This window comes from Carcharhinus amblyrhynchos, chromosome 16, assembly GCF_965287045.1.
Source record: "Carcharhinus amblyrhynchos chromosome 16, sCarAmb.v2.hapA, whole genome shotgun sequence".
In the NCBI taxonomy this organism is placed as follows: domain Eukaryota; kingdom Metazoa; phylum Chordata; class Chondrichthyes; order Carcharhiniformes; family Carcharhinidae; genus Carcharhinus; species Carcharhinus amblyrhynchos.
The window spans coordinates 46,059,051-46,072,875 of NC_137339.1; the positions used below are offsets into that span (position 1 = coordinate 46,059,051).

At 41.2% G+C, this 13,825-nt stretch overlaps 1 protein-coding gene across 3 annotated transcripts in view; it reads left to right on the forward strand.

Annotated features, from left to right (window-relative positions):
• The window catches only part of LOC145353988 (solute carrier family 12 member 5-like), a 1,060,877-nt gene that overhangs the window by 467,249 nt on the left and 579,803 nt on the right, over positions 1 to 13,825 (forward strand). Inside the window, exon 1 of one of the 3 annotated variants that reach the window (XM_080205051.1) lies at positions 9,006 to 9,248. The exons of the other annotated variants lie outside the window; for them this stretch is intronic. Coding sequence (XP_080061177.1) covers positions 9,197 to 9,248 — 52 coding nt within the window. The 5' untranslated portion in view covers positions 9,006 to 9,196. Of the gene's footprint in view, positions 1 to 9,005; positions 9,249 to 13,825 lie in introns of those variants that run through there. 3 annotated transcript variants of the gene reach the window in all.

Sequence of the window (13,825 nt, forward strand, 5' to 3'; positions counted from 1 at the left end):
CCCTGACCATTCCTGGGCCCATTCTGCCCCGATTGCTCGCCTCCCTCTTTCTCCGACCAATCCCTATGCAGAGTGGCAGCATGACTCCCACCCCCACTGATAGCCTCCTATGCCCTGCCCCCTTGACACTTCCCTGATGCCCAGTGGGCAGTGCCAAGGTGCCCCCTGGGCATTGGCACTTTTCCCCTTGGGCTGTGCCAGGGGGCACAGCTGACACAGCCAGTTCCTCATTAGTCGGCAGCTATAGAAATCCCCACTGGGGAGTAGATGCTGGTAGTCCTGGAGACTTCAATCCTGGGCCTGCTAATCACATTCGACTTACATTGAAATAATTATTTAAATACTTACCCCAACTCCCCGCCAATATCCAGTGCAGATCTGGTGCAACCGGAAATCCGGCACTGGGAGACGCTATCATGATGGGAACGCCTGCAAGAATTGCACGCATCGCCTGTCACAAGATTCTCCTGGCCAGCTGCGCTAAAAAATTAGCACAGCGGGATTGTATGTATCTTTCAGTTAATCCATTAGTTGATGGATGACAGATATAGATTTTATATACTGAATACCATTTACTTTGAGATAATCTTTAAACTCTTGTGAAGTAAACTGTGAACCATTATTGCTAAAGACCTGTTCTGGTTTACCAAGTCGTGCAAAAATGTCATCAGGTTGTTCTGGTTTACCGAATCTTACAAACATGTTATCTAGTTTTTCAATGATTTTTTTCAGATGTCACAGATAAGAACTTCTGGCCATTTTGTGCATCAGTTATGACTAAGAGCATGTAACTCTCAAATAGACCAGCAAAATCTGCATGTAATTGTTGACATGGCATTGTAGGCCACTCCCAAAGATGTAAAGGATGTGTGTTTCTTATCTATGAACAGGATTGACACTGTCCCTTTTGTTTTCAACCTGAGCGTTCAGACGCATCATCGAAAAAAGCTGCGTACTAATTCCTTCATTCAGACAAAAAACAGGTTATCTTTCAGGTAGTTGTCCAAGAACTCTTCTAGACTAGAGGAATGATCACTTTGATTCCCCCAATAGACACCCCCCTTGGACAGTCAACTCAAGTTTTCATTACACATGTTTTCAAATCAGGATGTGTATGATGCATTCCAGCTATCATTCCTTTCAATACCATATCCATCACCTTCTCCATCACCGGGTCATTTCTGGTAATGTCACTGAACTTGAGAAGTTGTCACAGGCAAATGATCTACTAGCAAAAAATAAAGAATATTAGCAAAATTAATTGGTGGCATCTGCTCATTAGCCAAAGTTTAGCATGATAATACATTAACATGGCACTCTGATACTTTATATCATAAAAGTGTGTGGATGAGATCAGTGACGATCTTTGCAATCGGCTAGCAGGTAACGATGGTATGCCTTCATACAACCAAAAGTAGTAAAGGGTCAATGATCAGTCAATAATGTGAATTGACAATCATATACGTAATGATTAAATCTTCATATGCCAAAAATTATACTCATTGCTTCTTTTTCTTCTGAGCATAGTCAGATTCAGCACTAGCCAGAGAATGCAATACAAAAGCCAATGGCTGTTCTTCCAAAGGCATTAAATGTAAAATGACTGCCCCTACTCCATTAGGTGAACCATTGCAAGGAAGCTTTGGAATAACTCAGCGCAACATTGAGGGCTGAAGGGCCTGTACTATGCTGTATTGTTCTATGTTCTATATTCTATGAAATGAAGAAAATACTTCAGACTTCTGGAAAGCATCATTGATATTCTTATATGCTTTCTCACATTCTATTGTCCAGAACCATGACTGTTTCAATAGTTCAATAGTAAACTATGCAATTGTTTCAATAACGTAGCTAAGTTAGGAACAAATTTCCCATAATAATTTACTAATCTTAGAAATGATGTCATTGCATCAAATTCACCGGACATGGCAATTCTAAAATTAGCATCCATCATTTTAGGTGTTTGATGTGAGGTAATTCATTTCGGTAGGAGTAACAGATGTGTTCAGTATAGGGCTAACGGGAGGACTTTGAATAGTGTGGATGAACAGAGGGATCTAGGTGTATGTGTACATAGATCCCTGAAGGTTGGGAATCAAGTCGATAAGGTAGTTAAGAAGGCATACGGTGTCTTGGCGTTTATTGGTAGGGGGATTGAATTTAGGAGTCACAGCGTCATGTTGCAACTGTACACAACTCTGGTGCGGCCGCACTTGGAGTACTGTGTGCAGTTCTGGTCCCCACATTACAGGAAGGACGTTGAGGCTTTGGAGAGGGTGCAGAGGAGGTTTACCAGGATGTTGCCTGGTATGGAGGGGAGGTCATATGAGGAGAGACTGAGGGATTTGGGGTTGTTTTCGCTGGAAAGAAGGAGGCTAAGAGGGGATCTTATTGAAACATATAAGATGATTAGAGGTTTAGATAGGGTGGATAGTGATAGCCTTTTTCCTCGGATGGAGAATGCTAGCACGAGGGGGCATGGCTTTAAATTAAGGGGTGGTAGTTATAGGACGGATGTCAGGGGTAGGTTCTTTACCCAGAGGGTGGTGAGGGATTGGAATGCCCTGCCTGCTGCGGTTGTAAATGCGCCTAGTTTGGGGGCGTTTAAGAGATCTATGGATAGGTTTATGGACGAAAAGGGATTGGTTTAGATTTGTGGGTCAGTGTTTTTTTTAAAAAAAACTGGTCGGCGCAACATCGTGGGCCGAAGGGCCTGTTCTGCGCTGTAATGTTCTATGTTCTATGTAGGTTTTTACTATCAATAACACAACCCAAATACTGGACTGACATCTGAAAAAAATCACTTTTTTTCTTTCTTGACATGCAGACCATGTGCTTAAAGATGTTTGAATGTTGCTTCTAAATTATTCAAGTGCTCTTGTTCACTGGACCCCGTAAATAGAATATCATCCAGGCAACATTGTGTACCAGAAAGACCACTTAAAATCTGATCTATCAACCCTTGGAATAGGGCAGGTATGAATGTTATTCCAAAGGGCTATCTTTTATAGTGCGCTTAACATTTTCGAACAAAAATGGTAAACAATGGTTCAGTGGCTACATTAATTTGCAAATATGCTTGCTGAATTTCTGCCCACCTGATAACCCAACAAACAAATCTTCAATTAAAGGAAGCAGATATTGATCAGCACACAAAACTGCGTTTATGATCGTTTTAAAATCAGCACTAATATGAACTGAAACATTTGGTTTCATGACGGGTACAATGGGAGTAGCCCGGTCATTTATTGTAATTGGCTTTAACATGCCAGTGTTAACAAGTCATACTAATTCTTTTTCGACCTTGGCATGAATTACATATGACACTGCTCTTGCCTTGAGACTTTTTGGTTGACAATTAGGCTTTATCTTGAGTTTCACTTAACTCCCTTCATTGAGCCAAGTGTCTCTTCAAATACAATCTTGTATTTATCCAGAAGGTGCTGTAGGTCTGTTTTTACATCGACCAGTTTGTTGACAGCACTCCAGTTAAGCTCTATCTTCTCCAAACATGATCTCCCAAATAGAGCTGAAAAATTACCACAAACCACATGAAAAGGCAACTCTGCTGTTTGTCCACTCAGTTCAGCATTGACCATAATGTAACCTTTTTAGTTGCATGATCTCTTCCGTGTATGTCCTTAAAATCGCATAGCTGGTTGTAAAGGGAGATGGTTTGACTTCTGTTGGTATGTAGTCTCAGGAATTAAAGGTATTGCAGCATCAGTATCAACCTCTAATAATAAAGTGTTACTTAAATTCAGAATCACCCACAATCTATATGATTCACCCTGTATAGATAAGGCGTTTAGTTGGAGTTCTTCATCATATTTCTGGACATTCTCTTCTTTTGCAGTTGTAATTTTTTTCCTCCATGCTACAAAGTATTTTTGTAGAAGGCAACTAGATCTTCTTCTTAAAGGCATTCTTCTGTATGTTCTTCTCAAGGAAAGCTGGTCGAGAGCAACAAGCTTTTGCAATGTGATCCATTTTGCCACAAATCTTGCATTAACTAATTAACTATTCTTGCTCCAGCATTTACTTGCTGAGTGGCCTATTTTGGCACATTGGTGACATGCTTGTTGGTGTTTTGACTTCTTATGGGCAGAAACCAACTTGTGAATCTTCATTCGTGCATCAAATTGTGAAGCCTCTTTAGCAGCCAGTTCCATCAACACTATGATTTCTATTGCTGTATTTAAAGTCAAAGCATGTTCAATAAGCAAGCTTTGGATCGCCTCATTTTGGAGTCCACAAAATAGACAATCTCACAAAGTATCTTCTAATAACACAATGTCGTGCCAACTTTTTGAGGTTGCCACAAGCTGAGTGATGCTTTCGTCTTCCATTTGATTCTTTTGGTGAAACTTAAACCATTCCACAATGATCAATAGCTTTGGACAGTAATGCTCTTCAAGGATCTTTATCAAGTCATTGTAAGTTTTGGTTCCGGGCTATGCTGGATTAAGCAAGGTTCCAGAGCAAATTGAAGGATTTACTTCCTATTGTCCTGAGAAAAACAGATACGTGCAACTCATTTTCAATGTTATTCACTTGTAGAAAGTATTGAAAACACTCTGCACAGGTACTCCGATTTATTTTCTTCATTACAAGGCTCACCGATCCTAATTGACCCACCATTTCTCTTGCAGACGCCAGCAGCTCAACGTTGCCCAGTATATTTACTTTTTACTGACTTCCCAGTATTCCCCTTTTTAAACTGGAAACAGTTGATGTGTTTTCCAATTGACCCCAGCTGTAAAGCAAAGCATCCATTCTTATTAAATATGCAAAATATTGCCTGGAATCTCATCCTTCTCTGTTCAGAAATACCCCTTCTTTTAAAACCACACCAAAAGATTTTTTTCTTGTCTTCATGCACAGGTATTTCAATGTTTAATCCTGTTACTGCTTCTCCCCAGCTTTCTAATTTCTAATTCCAAGACCCACAATGTTTTTTTCCTTCTACTTCCCTCAATGTTCTTGATGAAACAAAGTCCTGACTTATCACCAATTTTCTTTTTATAACTATGTTAGGAGTTGTGGGTTTTAACTAACAAGCTACAACAAGATTTTTTCCAATAGCTCTGGTCTGTACAGAGAACAAACAGAAAATAAAACAGGGGCCTGTGAAACATTCCAATGACATTACCATCAAATCATGTGCTCAATTCTTAAAGCAATCTGCAGTTACTTAAATATATAGCAATTTAACACTGTCATAGAATCATATGACAGTGCAGAAAGAGGCCATTCAGCTCATCGAGTCTGCACTGACAATAATCCCACCCAGGCCCTATCCCCATATCCCTATATATTTACCCACTAATCCCTCTAACCTATGGATCCTGGGACACTAAGAGGCAATTCAGAATGGCCAATCAACCTAGCCCGCACATCTTTGAACTGTGGGAGGAAACCGGAACACCCAGAGGAAACCCACACAAACACAAGGAGAATATGCAAACTCCACACAGGCAGTGACCCGAGCTGGGATTCAAACCCAGGTCCCTGGAGATGTGAAGCAGCAGTGCTAACCACTGTGCTACCATGCTGTTCTTCTTTCATAATTTGATGTTGCTCCTTTTACTACTTTTAGTAACCCTCTGTTGATCTTTAAAAGTTTTCCTTTTCCATATCTACCCTATCAAATTCTTTTAATGTTTTAAATACCACTATCAGATCACCTCACTATTTGAGAGAATACAAGTTTAGCTTTGGAAGTAATCCTCTTAGTTTGAATTCTTTAAGCCCTGATGTCAGTATGGTGAATCTGCTGCATGCTGCATCCATGGTGAATATATCTTCCTTTCATGGAGTGCACCAAAGTGAATACACATATATTAAATTGAGTGTGGTTAAGGTGTTGAATAATAAAACTATAACATAGAAAATAGGAGGAGGCTATTTGGTCCTTTGAACCTGTTCCAATCATCCAACTCAATAGCCTAATCCAGTTTCTCCACATAACCTTTGAACCCATTTGCCCCAAGTCCAGCCATCTTTTGAATACATTCAATGCTTTGGCATCAACTACTTCCTATGGTAATGAATTCCACAGGCTCATCGCTCTTTGGGTGAAGAAATGTCTCCTCACCTCTGTCCTAAATGATCTACCCCAAATCCTCTGTGACCGGTGGTTCTGGACTCCCCCACCCTCGGGCGTATCCTCCCTGTGTCTACCCTATATAGTCCTGTTGGAACTTTATAATTCTCTCTGAGATTCCCCCCTCATTCATCTGAACTCCAGCGAAATAATCTTAATTTAGTCAACCTCTCTTCATACATCAGTCCCATCATCTCTAAAATCAGCCTGATAAACCTTCACTGCACTCAGAAAAGGATCACTTCCTCCCCTTTGCACTCCACCCCCTTAAAGTCCAATACTCCATTCACCTTGTTGATGGCTTTTGGTCCTGTGCACAAGTTTATAATGTTATTGTACTTGGATTCCCCCATCCTTCACCCACAATACAGTTCCTATTTCTCAACATTTCAGACAATACATTCATGGGTCCAATAAAAGGCAGCCAGATTAGTTTTTCAGAAAATTGGTTGGTCTTTGACCTAAAATGTTGACCTTGAGCATGACAGGCCTGTGTGAGGTTTAATGGAGTGCTACTCCAGGCCCCTGAAAGTGACTCTGATGAGTTCTGAATGTTCAGTACAGCAAGACCTTTGCAGCACAGGGCTCACTGGTATCTCTCCCTCACTGGGACCATGCTCTCCCATGTAAGTATAAGGGCTACTATCCCTTCTTTCTCCTCAGTAAATGCTACCTATATGAAGTGTTCACTACCATTTTGTGTTTTTATTTGATATGAATGGATGTGTATGATACCGTTGAGCTTATGCAAAAGTTTCAGAAAAAACAGTCTTGTGATTTGTTTTGAGTTTTCAGTGAAACTTTGTGAGGATTGGCACTGAATTCAGTGAATTAGTTGCCTTTTTGTGCTCCACTACTATTCATGTTGCTGAAACCCCCATCTATGCCTTTGTCACCTCCAGATTGACTATTCTGATGTACTCCTAACCGGCCTGCCATATTCTACCCTCTATGAACTTGAGGTCAGTCAAAGCATGGTGGCACAGTGATTAACACTGCTGCCTCACAGAGCCAGGGACCTGGCTCAGGCCGCTGACTGTGTGGAGTCTGCACATTCTCCCTGTGTCTGCATGGGTTTTCTCAGGGTGTTCCAGTTTTCTCCCACAGTCTGAAAGGTGTGCCGACGAGTGCATTAGCCATGCTAAATTCTCCTTCAGTGTACCAGAACATAAGACCATAAGATATCAGAACAGAATTGGGCCATTTGGCCCATCAAGTCTGCTCCACAATTCAATCATAGATGATATTTTTCTCACCCCCATTCTCCTGCCTTTTCCACAGAATCCCTGACCCCCTTGTCCTGGAACGTGGTGACGAAGGGGTTTTCACAGCGGCTTCACTGCAGTGTTAATATGAACCTACTTGTGACACTAATGAATAAACTTAAAAAAAAATGCTGCTGCCTATGTCCTAACTTGTACCAAGTCCATTCACTTCTCTGCCCATTTGCTTGTGCTGTATATTGGCTCTGAGTTAAACAGTACCTCAATTTTTTTTAGTTTTCTTAAATCCCTCTATGATCTCACCCCTATTACTTCTGTAAACCAGCAATTCCCCTCCCTCCTTCCCTCCCCCCCAAAAAACCATCTAGAGGTATCTATGGTCATCCAATTGTGACCTCTTGAGCAGCCCAATTTTCATCGCTCCATCTTTAGTGGCCATATCTTTCAGCTACTTAGGCCGAAGATGCGAGAATTTCCTCCACAAGGTTCCTCCATAAACACTCCTTAAAGCTTATCTCTTTCACCAAGCTTTTTTCTCATCTGCCATAACATCCTTCTTGTGATTTGTTGTCACATTTTGTTTTATAATGCCCCTGTGAAGCGCTTTAGTGTGTTTGGCCATGTTATAGGAGCAACAAGTTGTTCTTGTTGCACTAGGCACCATGTCACAATACCAATAGTACCAACTGGCTCCCCTGCCCAAGTGTATAATAGAGCACAAAAATGGTCAAAATTCTGGTTGGGTATATCTACAAAACAAATTTCACTCTTTCTCAGCGTATTAATGGTTAAAGATTGTGTCGTCCTCATGCAGAGCATAGCAATCTGACTGGATGTTATATATTCACCATGGATCACAACACAACGTGAGGGGGCCTTTCCCAGGAGCAGTCATACTGGATATACCCCCATACAATGTTGTCAGAGTTTCCCATCATGACAGAGGTGTCTGCAAATTAACAGACTTTCTACTACTGTATTAAAAGATTTGCTCAAACACACTTTCCTATTCTAATTTATCATTAATAACGTGCATGTTTTCATTACATTCCAACAAAACCAAAGGTTGGCAGATTAATGAAGAACGTGAGGATTATTTTCTCCTCCTCCTACTGGGATATTTTCTTCAGTTGGTCTGTCTCCCATCAATTACTTAGTACAGTCCCTACATGTACACATTACAGTTGACTTGCAAGCTGCACTTTCAAAAAAATAAACATGACAAATCTTAAACTTACTCTTTTTGATTTCAGGTAAATGATGGTTTCAGAGAATAAACTGCAGCAGCAGTCTGGAGAGGGTTAATGGTCTATTTGCAATCCTACAACACGTTCAGTGGAACCCTGTTTGTGTACATTGTACGTAGCAATATATATATAAGGATGCTGTTAATCATGAAGCAGTATTCTGAAAAACAAATCTGGCTACCTTTTGCTAGACACACTCCATTTGATATAAATATTAATCCTGCTATTTTCTTAGAGCTGTGTGTTATTTTTCTCTCCGTATTTTTCATTTGTATTTTATTATGTTGTGTAGCGTGCAACACTGTTGGTTAGGAATGTGGAAAAAAAAGATGCCCAAGGGCTCTGGTGGAAAGCCCTGCCTCTCCATCCATCTCTTCCCCCCACCCCCTCCACTCCCCCCCTCCCCACATATACACACACAGATAATGCCTTGTGCATACATGATGACTTCAGTCAGGTTGAGCTTGCTGCTGTCGTGTGTGCTGAGACGCTCCGCAGTGCAGCCTCCTCTTCTGTTTTCTGGATAGAAAGAGGAACCTGACTACAAGCTGAAGGCTCTGGTCCTCTTCCTCATTTCACAGCTACCCCTCAGCCAGGGTACACGAGCAGCAGGGAAAACAATGATCAATAATTTGAATGAATGTGATGATGGAGACGGTGGTCCTAACCAGGGTAAGTGCTGGCATTCTATCTTGTTGCTTCATGTCAAACATTATGTGTGTGTATATATGTGTCAGAAGCTAGGATTACACAGGGAGAGAGAGAGTGAGAGAGCCTGCAAGCTAGTGATGTGCCATAGTACTGTATACATGGTTACCATGTTAAGGTCTGTCTGCAGTGCTGGAATGTGTAGCTATGTCTCAATATAACTGAGGGTGCCATCAAATGTCCTTTCAATTGCTGTCACTATTTAGGATTAAGCAGATTGGTGTACAGTGCAGATATACTACAGCGGAGGCAGGGTGACAGCTGTGGTTCTTTGATGTGAAAGATTCTAAGGGATTGACTACATGAGTCCTGCTGATCATTTACAACCTTTGCCTTTCTCTCTCTCTCTCTCTCTCTGTGTCTCTGTCTCTGTCTCTGTCTCTTAAGGTTCATGATTGTGGACCACTCTTAAAGGGCCACACGAGAGTCTTCCGCATCCAGGTGTCAGCTTCATTAAAACAAAATCTTGAAGTTGTCCCTCAATACTGAATTAGGAAAGGGAGAGTGTTGGGGCGAATGTAACAAAGCAAAGCCTAAAGAGTATTGCGGATTTCAATGGCTTATGATAAACCTGCTGTTTGCTTTCTGATAGGAGAAATGGTACAGAAATCTGCTTTTTGCTAAGCTGCTAAATGCTAAACGATTGGATGAAACTCTGCAAATGCGCTTTTTTTGAGCTGGGTGTCATGTAGAAGTGCTGCGATGTTTTTAAATGCGGGCTCTGCAGCGTGCGATTATTAATACCAATAATGCAGGAACGCACCAAACTAAAAGTGAATCAAAAAAAATCCAGCTGTAACTTGTTGTGCCAGTCTATCAGATTGCAGATAGCTAACAATTGAATGTTAGGCTAGCTTCAGAATTTCCTCCTTCCACCAAAAAAAACACACGTACCACTCACAACCTGTTCCTTTAACAGGTTTCATTAATGGTTATCAGATGTAGTAAAAATCCTGCAGCAATCGAATGTTTCCCCTGGGATACTGCAATGGGCAAGATCGCAGGCAAGATATTTTTTAACGTAAGATCTTGTTATGTCCTATAGAATCATTAGCCTGAACCCCCACCATTAGAATTTGGTAGATTTTGAATAGCATTCCCTGGAGGATAGCTCCACGAGCGCTTTGACTACTTTCCGAAGGAAATCCCCTTTTGCTGCATCATATAAGATAGTGACTATCTGAATGTAATGTGGTGCTAGTAGCAAGTTATATAGATTTGTGACACTGAGCCTGTGTATGACACTTGATAGATCAAAGTGTCGTTATTAATATTTTTTGGTATGGTCTCTGTTGCAAAATTATGACGTCCTATTTCATGAGTTGCTTATATTTGTCTTTTTAGCTTATTTGTGTGACAATTTTTTTGTATAGGAATATATTACAATAAAAACTTCATTGGATACTGCATATTGTCAAGATATTAATTGTGTAATGTTGATGTGAAACTGGGTCACTCAGCTCAGAATATCAAATCTGTGGTTTAGGAAAGAATATCAAGTTAAATTTTTGGATGCGTTCAAAATTCAGTCTTCTGATTCATTACGTTCAGTTAAAAAGATCTGAACAGGCAAAGGGTGCATCTGTCCAGGAGCGATTGTGGTGTCTAGACAGCGCAAGTCAGATAACTAGGACATACAGCCCCTTTCTCCGATTAGGCAGTCTGGAATCAGTCACAAATTCACAATTGCACCCAATGTGTTGGATACTTAAGTAGGTTAATACCAAAACCACAGACACGTGGTCACCATATAGTTCATTTGGATAACGTGCTTCCGCAGAGTCATACCAAGATTTGATATAAGCTGCCTGCATTCCGGTGCATGGTAAGGAATGCGGTACCAATGCACTTAAAACAACAGATGTGGTGGAAATCAAGAAGGAAATAAGAATAAGAATCTGAGATTCCTGTTAACAGTCAAACACTGGTTGGATTTTGTATTGTCAGGTTAGGTCCTGATCAACATGTCTTGAAAGACTCAGTGCCATGGGATTGCACAGTGGTTAGCACTTAAGCCTCACAATGCCAGGGACCCAGTTTCAATTCCTGGCTTGGGTCATTATCTGTGTGGAGTTTGCATATTCTCCTGGTGTCTGCATGGGTTTCTTCCAGGTCCTCCAGTTTCCTCCCATAGTCCAAGGATGTGCGGATTAGGCGGGTTGGCTATGCTAAATTACTCCTTATTGTCAGGGGGACTAGCTAGGGTAAATGGGGATAAGGCCTGGGTGGGATTGTGGTCGGTGCAGACCAAATGGCCTCCTTCTGCGCTGTATGATTCTATGATTCTTATGCAACCTACATGGCTCCATACAAGAGACAAGAGTGTGCTAATATCTGAAATTTGGTATTAAAAACAAATTGGATGTCCACCGCTTACTTCACCGAAAGTTGAATGTCGTGACCCATTTGTTTGCTGGTTGCACAGTTATTTTCCTGAAAAATAAAGCAATGATTATGCATTGGCATCCTGACAATTTAGTATTAGGGAAGTGTATTCTTATTACTGTTCACTCTGACCAGAGCTGAATTCAGGGAATCACTCTGAAGAAACAGTCAGTAGGTTCAGTTCCACAATCCAATTAATCCGTTAAATTTGCTGCTACCTTATTTTCATTTCTTGTAACCTGTTGTTTTGCAAGAAAACATTTCTTTTCAGGTTTATTGCCCTAGGGTGTCGACAGATTAAATGTGACAGAGTCATCAAGTTGCAGTTCAAAGAGGCAGGAGGACCAAATTTCCTGAGCATTTGAAATCAAACATTTGTCATAATTCCTTCAAAGTCGGGAGAAACCACTTCAATAAAGGTCAAGACCTGGATTTGTGGGGCCTTGACCTTAATTGCTGATACCGGAGTTGAGCTATGAGGAGAGGCTGAATAGACTGGGCTTGTGCTCGTTAGAGTTTAGAAGGATGAGGGGGGATCTTATTGAGACGTATAAGATGATGAAAGGGATGGATAGGGTAGAGGTGGAGAGGTTCTTCCCGCTCAGAAAGGACAGCAGGACTAGAGGGCACAGCCTCAAGATAAGGGGGGGGCAGTTTAGAACAGAGTTGAGGAGGAACTTCTTCACTCAAAGGGCGGTGAATCTCTGGAATTCTCTGCCCGTTGAAGTGGTGGAGGCTACCTCGCTAAATATATTTAAGACGCGGGTAGATAGGTTTTTGGTAGGCAAGGGGATTAAGGGTTATGGGGAGAAAGCGGGAAAGTGGAACTGAGCCACTTCAGATCAGCCATGATTTTATTGAATGGCGGGGCAGGCTCGAAGGGCTAGATGGCCTACTTCTGCTCCTATTTCTTATGTTCTTAATTGGGATTTCTCAATACGCCTTTGGAAGGAGTGGAACCTCCAACTACCTTTACAAAGCCAGCCATCTCACAGGAACTGGGAAAGAGTGAGCATATTCTTCAAAGGCTGTACCCATTCTCCTGGCCTGAGATAACACTAGAATTGGTACATCCAATGGTAATCAGACATGCAGCGCTGCAGGACTATACCACCAGTGGGATTCAGTCCACAGGAGAAACATGGACTATGTGATGTTTTTTCTTTCCTTTTTCCATAAAGTTCCTTCAATCTTAAAGTTACGAAGCCAATGCGCCGAATGACTGGGTTAACCCAAATCCATGTCCTTGCTTGCTCCGAAAGCCAAATTTAACTTGAATCCAGTTCATAGTCCCCACAAGAAAGACAAACAAAATCCAAACAAGATAAGGCATCGCACCTGATCTTGAGCTTGATCTGACACTTGACTCAGCCAAAAGGCTGAGAAGCACACTCCAGCCAGGTGATCATGTTTTCATCCTTGCCAGTATATTACTTTTAAGATTGGCCCCAAAATAAAGAAAACCCCATCCTCTCTCCCAGTGATGTTTAATAGAGGCTGGGGGCAAAACTCAACATAAAACTGAACTTGAGATTTGATTTGCCTGTTATTCAGTCCCTTGCTTACAGTGCTAACCCACTCAGCTATTGTGTGTAATAGCTACAGGATGATTACAGTTAATAATGTTTGAATTTAAAGGCTTGCTGTCAGCTGTCTAAGGAATTTGGAGGAATATTCAAATACTGGAATAAATTGCTCCATTTGTTGACCACGTATTTGCCTATATTGCAGCAGTGGTGATATCTGACGTAGTGCAAATTTTTGCAAGTTATTTTTTTCTGGAGCGAGAGGACAGTATGTTCTAAATGTACCGTAAGAACATTTTTTTTTCATGTGGGATGCAATTAGTGCTTTGTCACTTGGCGGTGTGACAGGTTTTATATGCATTGAATAGCTGTCTTATTCCTGCATTAGCTTACATTTAAGTCTACATTTCTTCAATCTTTTCAGATAACTCAAACACCTAAAAATAGGTATCACCTTTGTGTCACTTTTTCCTTGTGTCTCAATGACAAGGACTGTGCAGAGTGCACAGACGCTCCACTATTTCAGCATGACTTCTTAGTGCGTTCTATTTGGTTGTTTTTATTTTCTCATGCATTTTGGATTCCACAGGCGAGACTAGTATTTATTGCTCATACCAAATTACTCTTGCT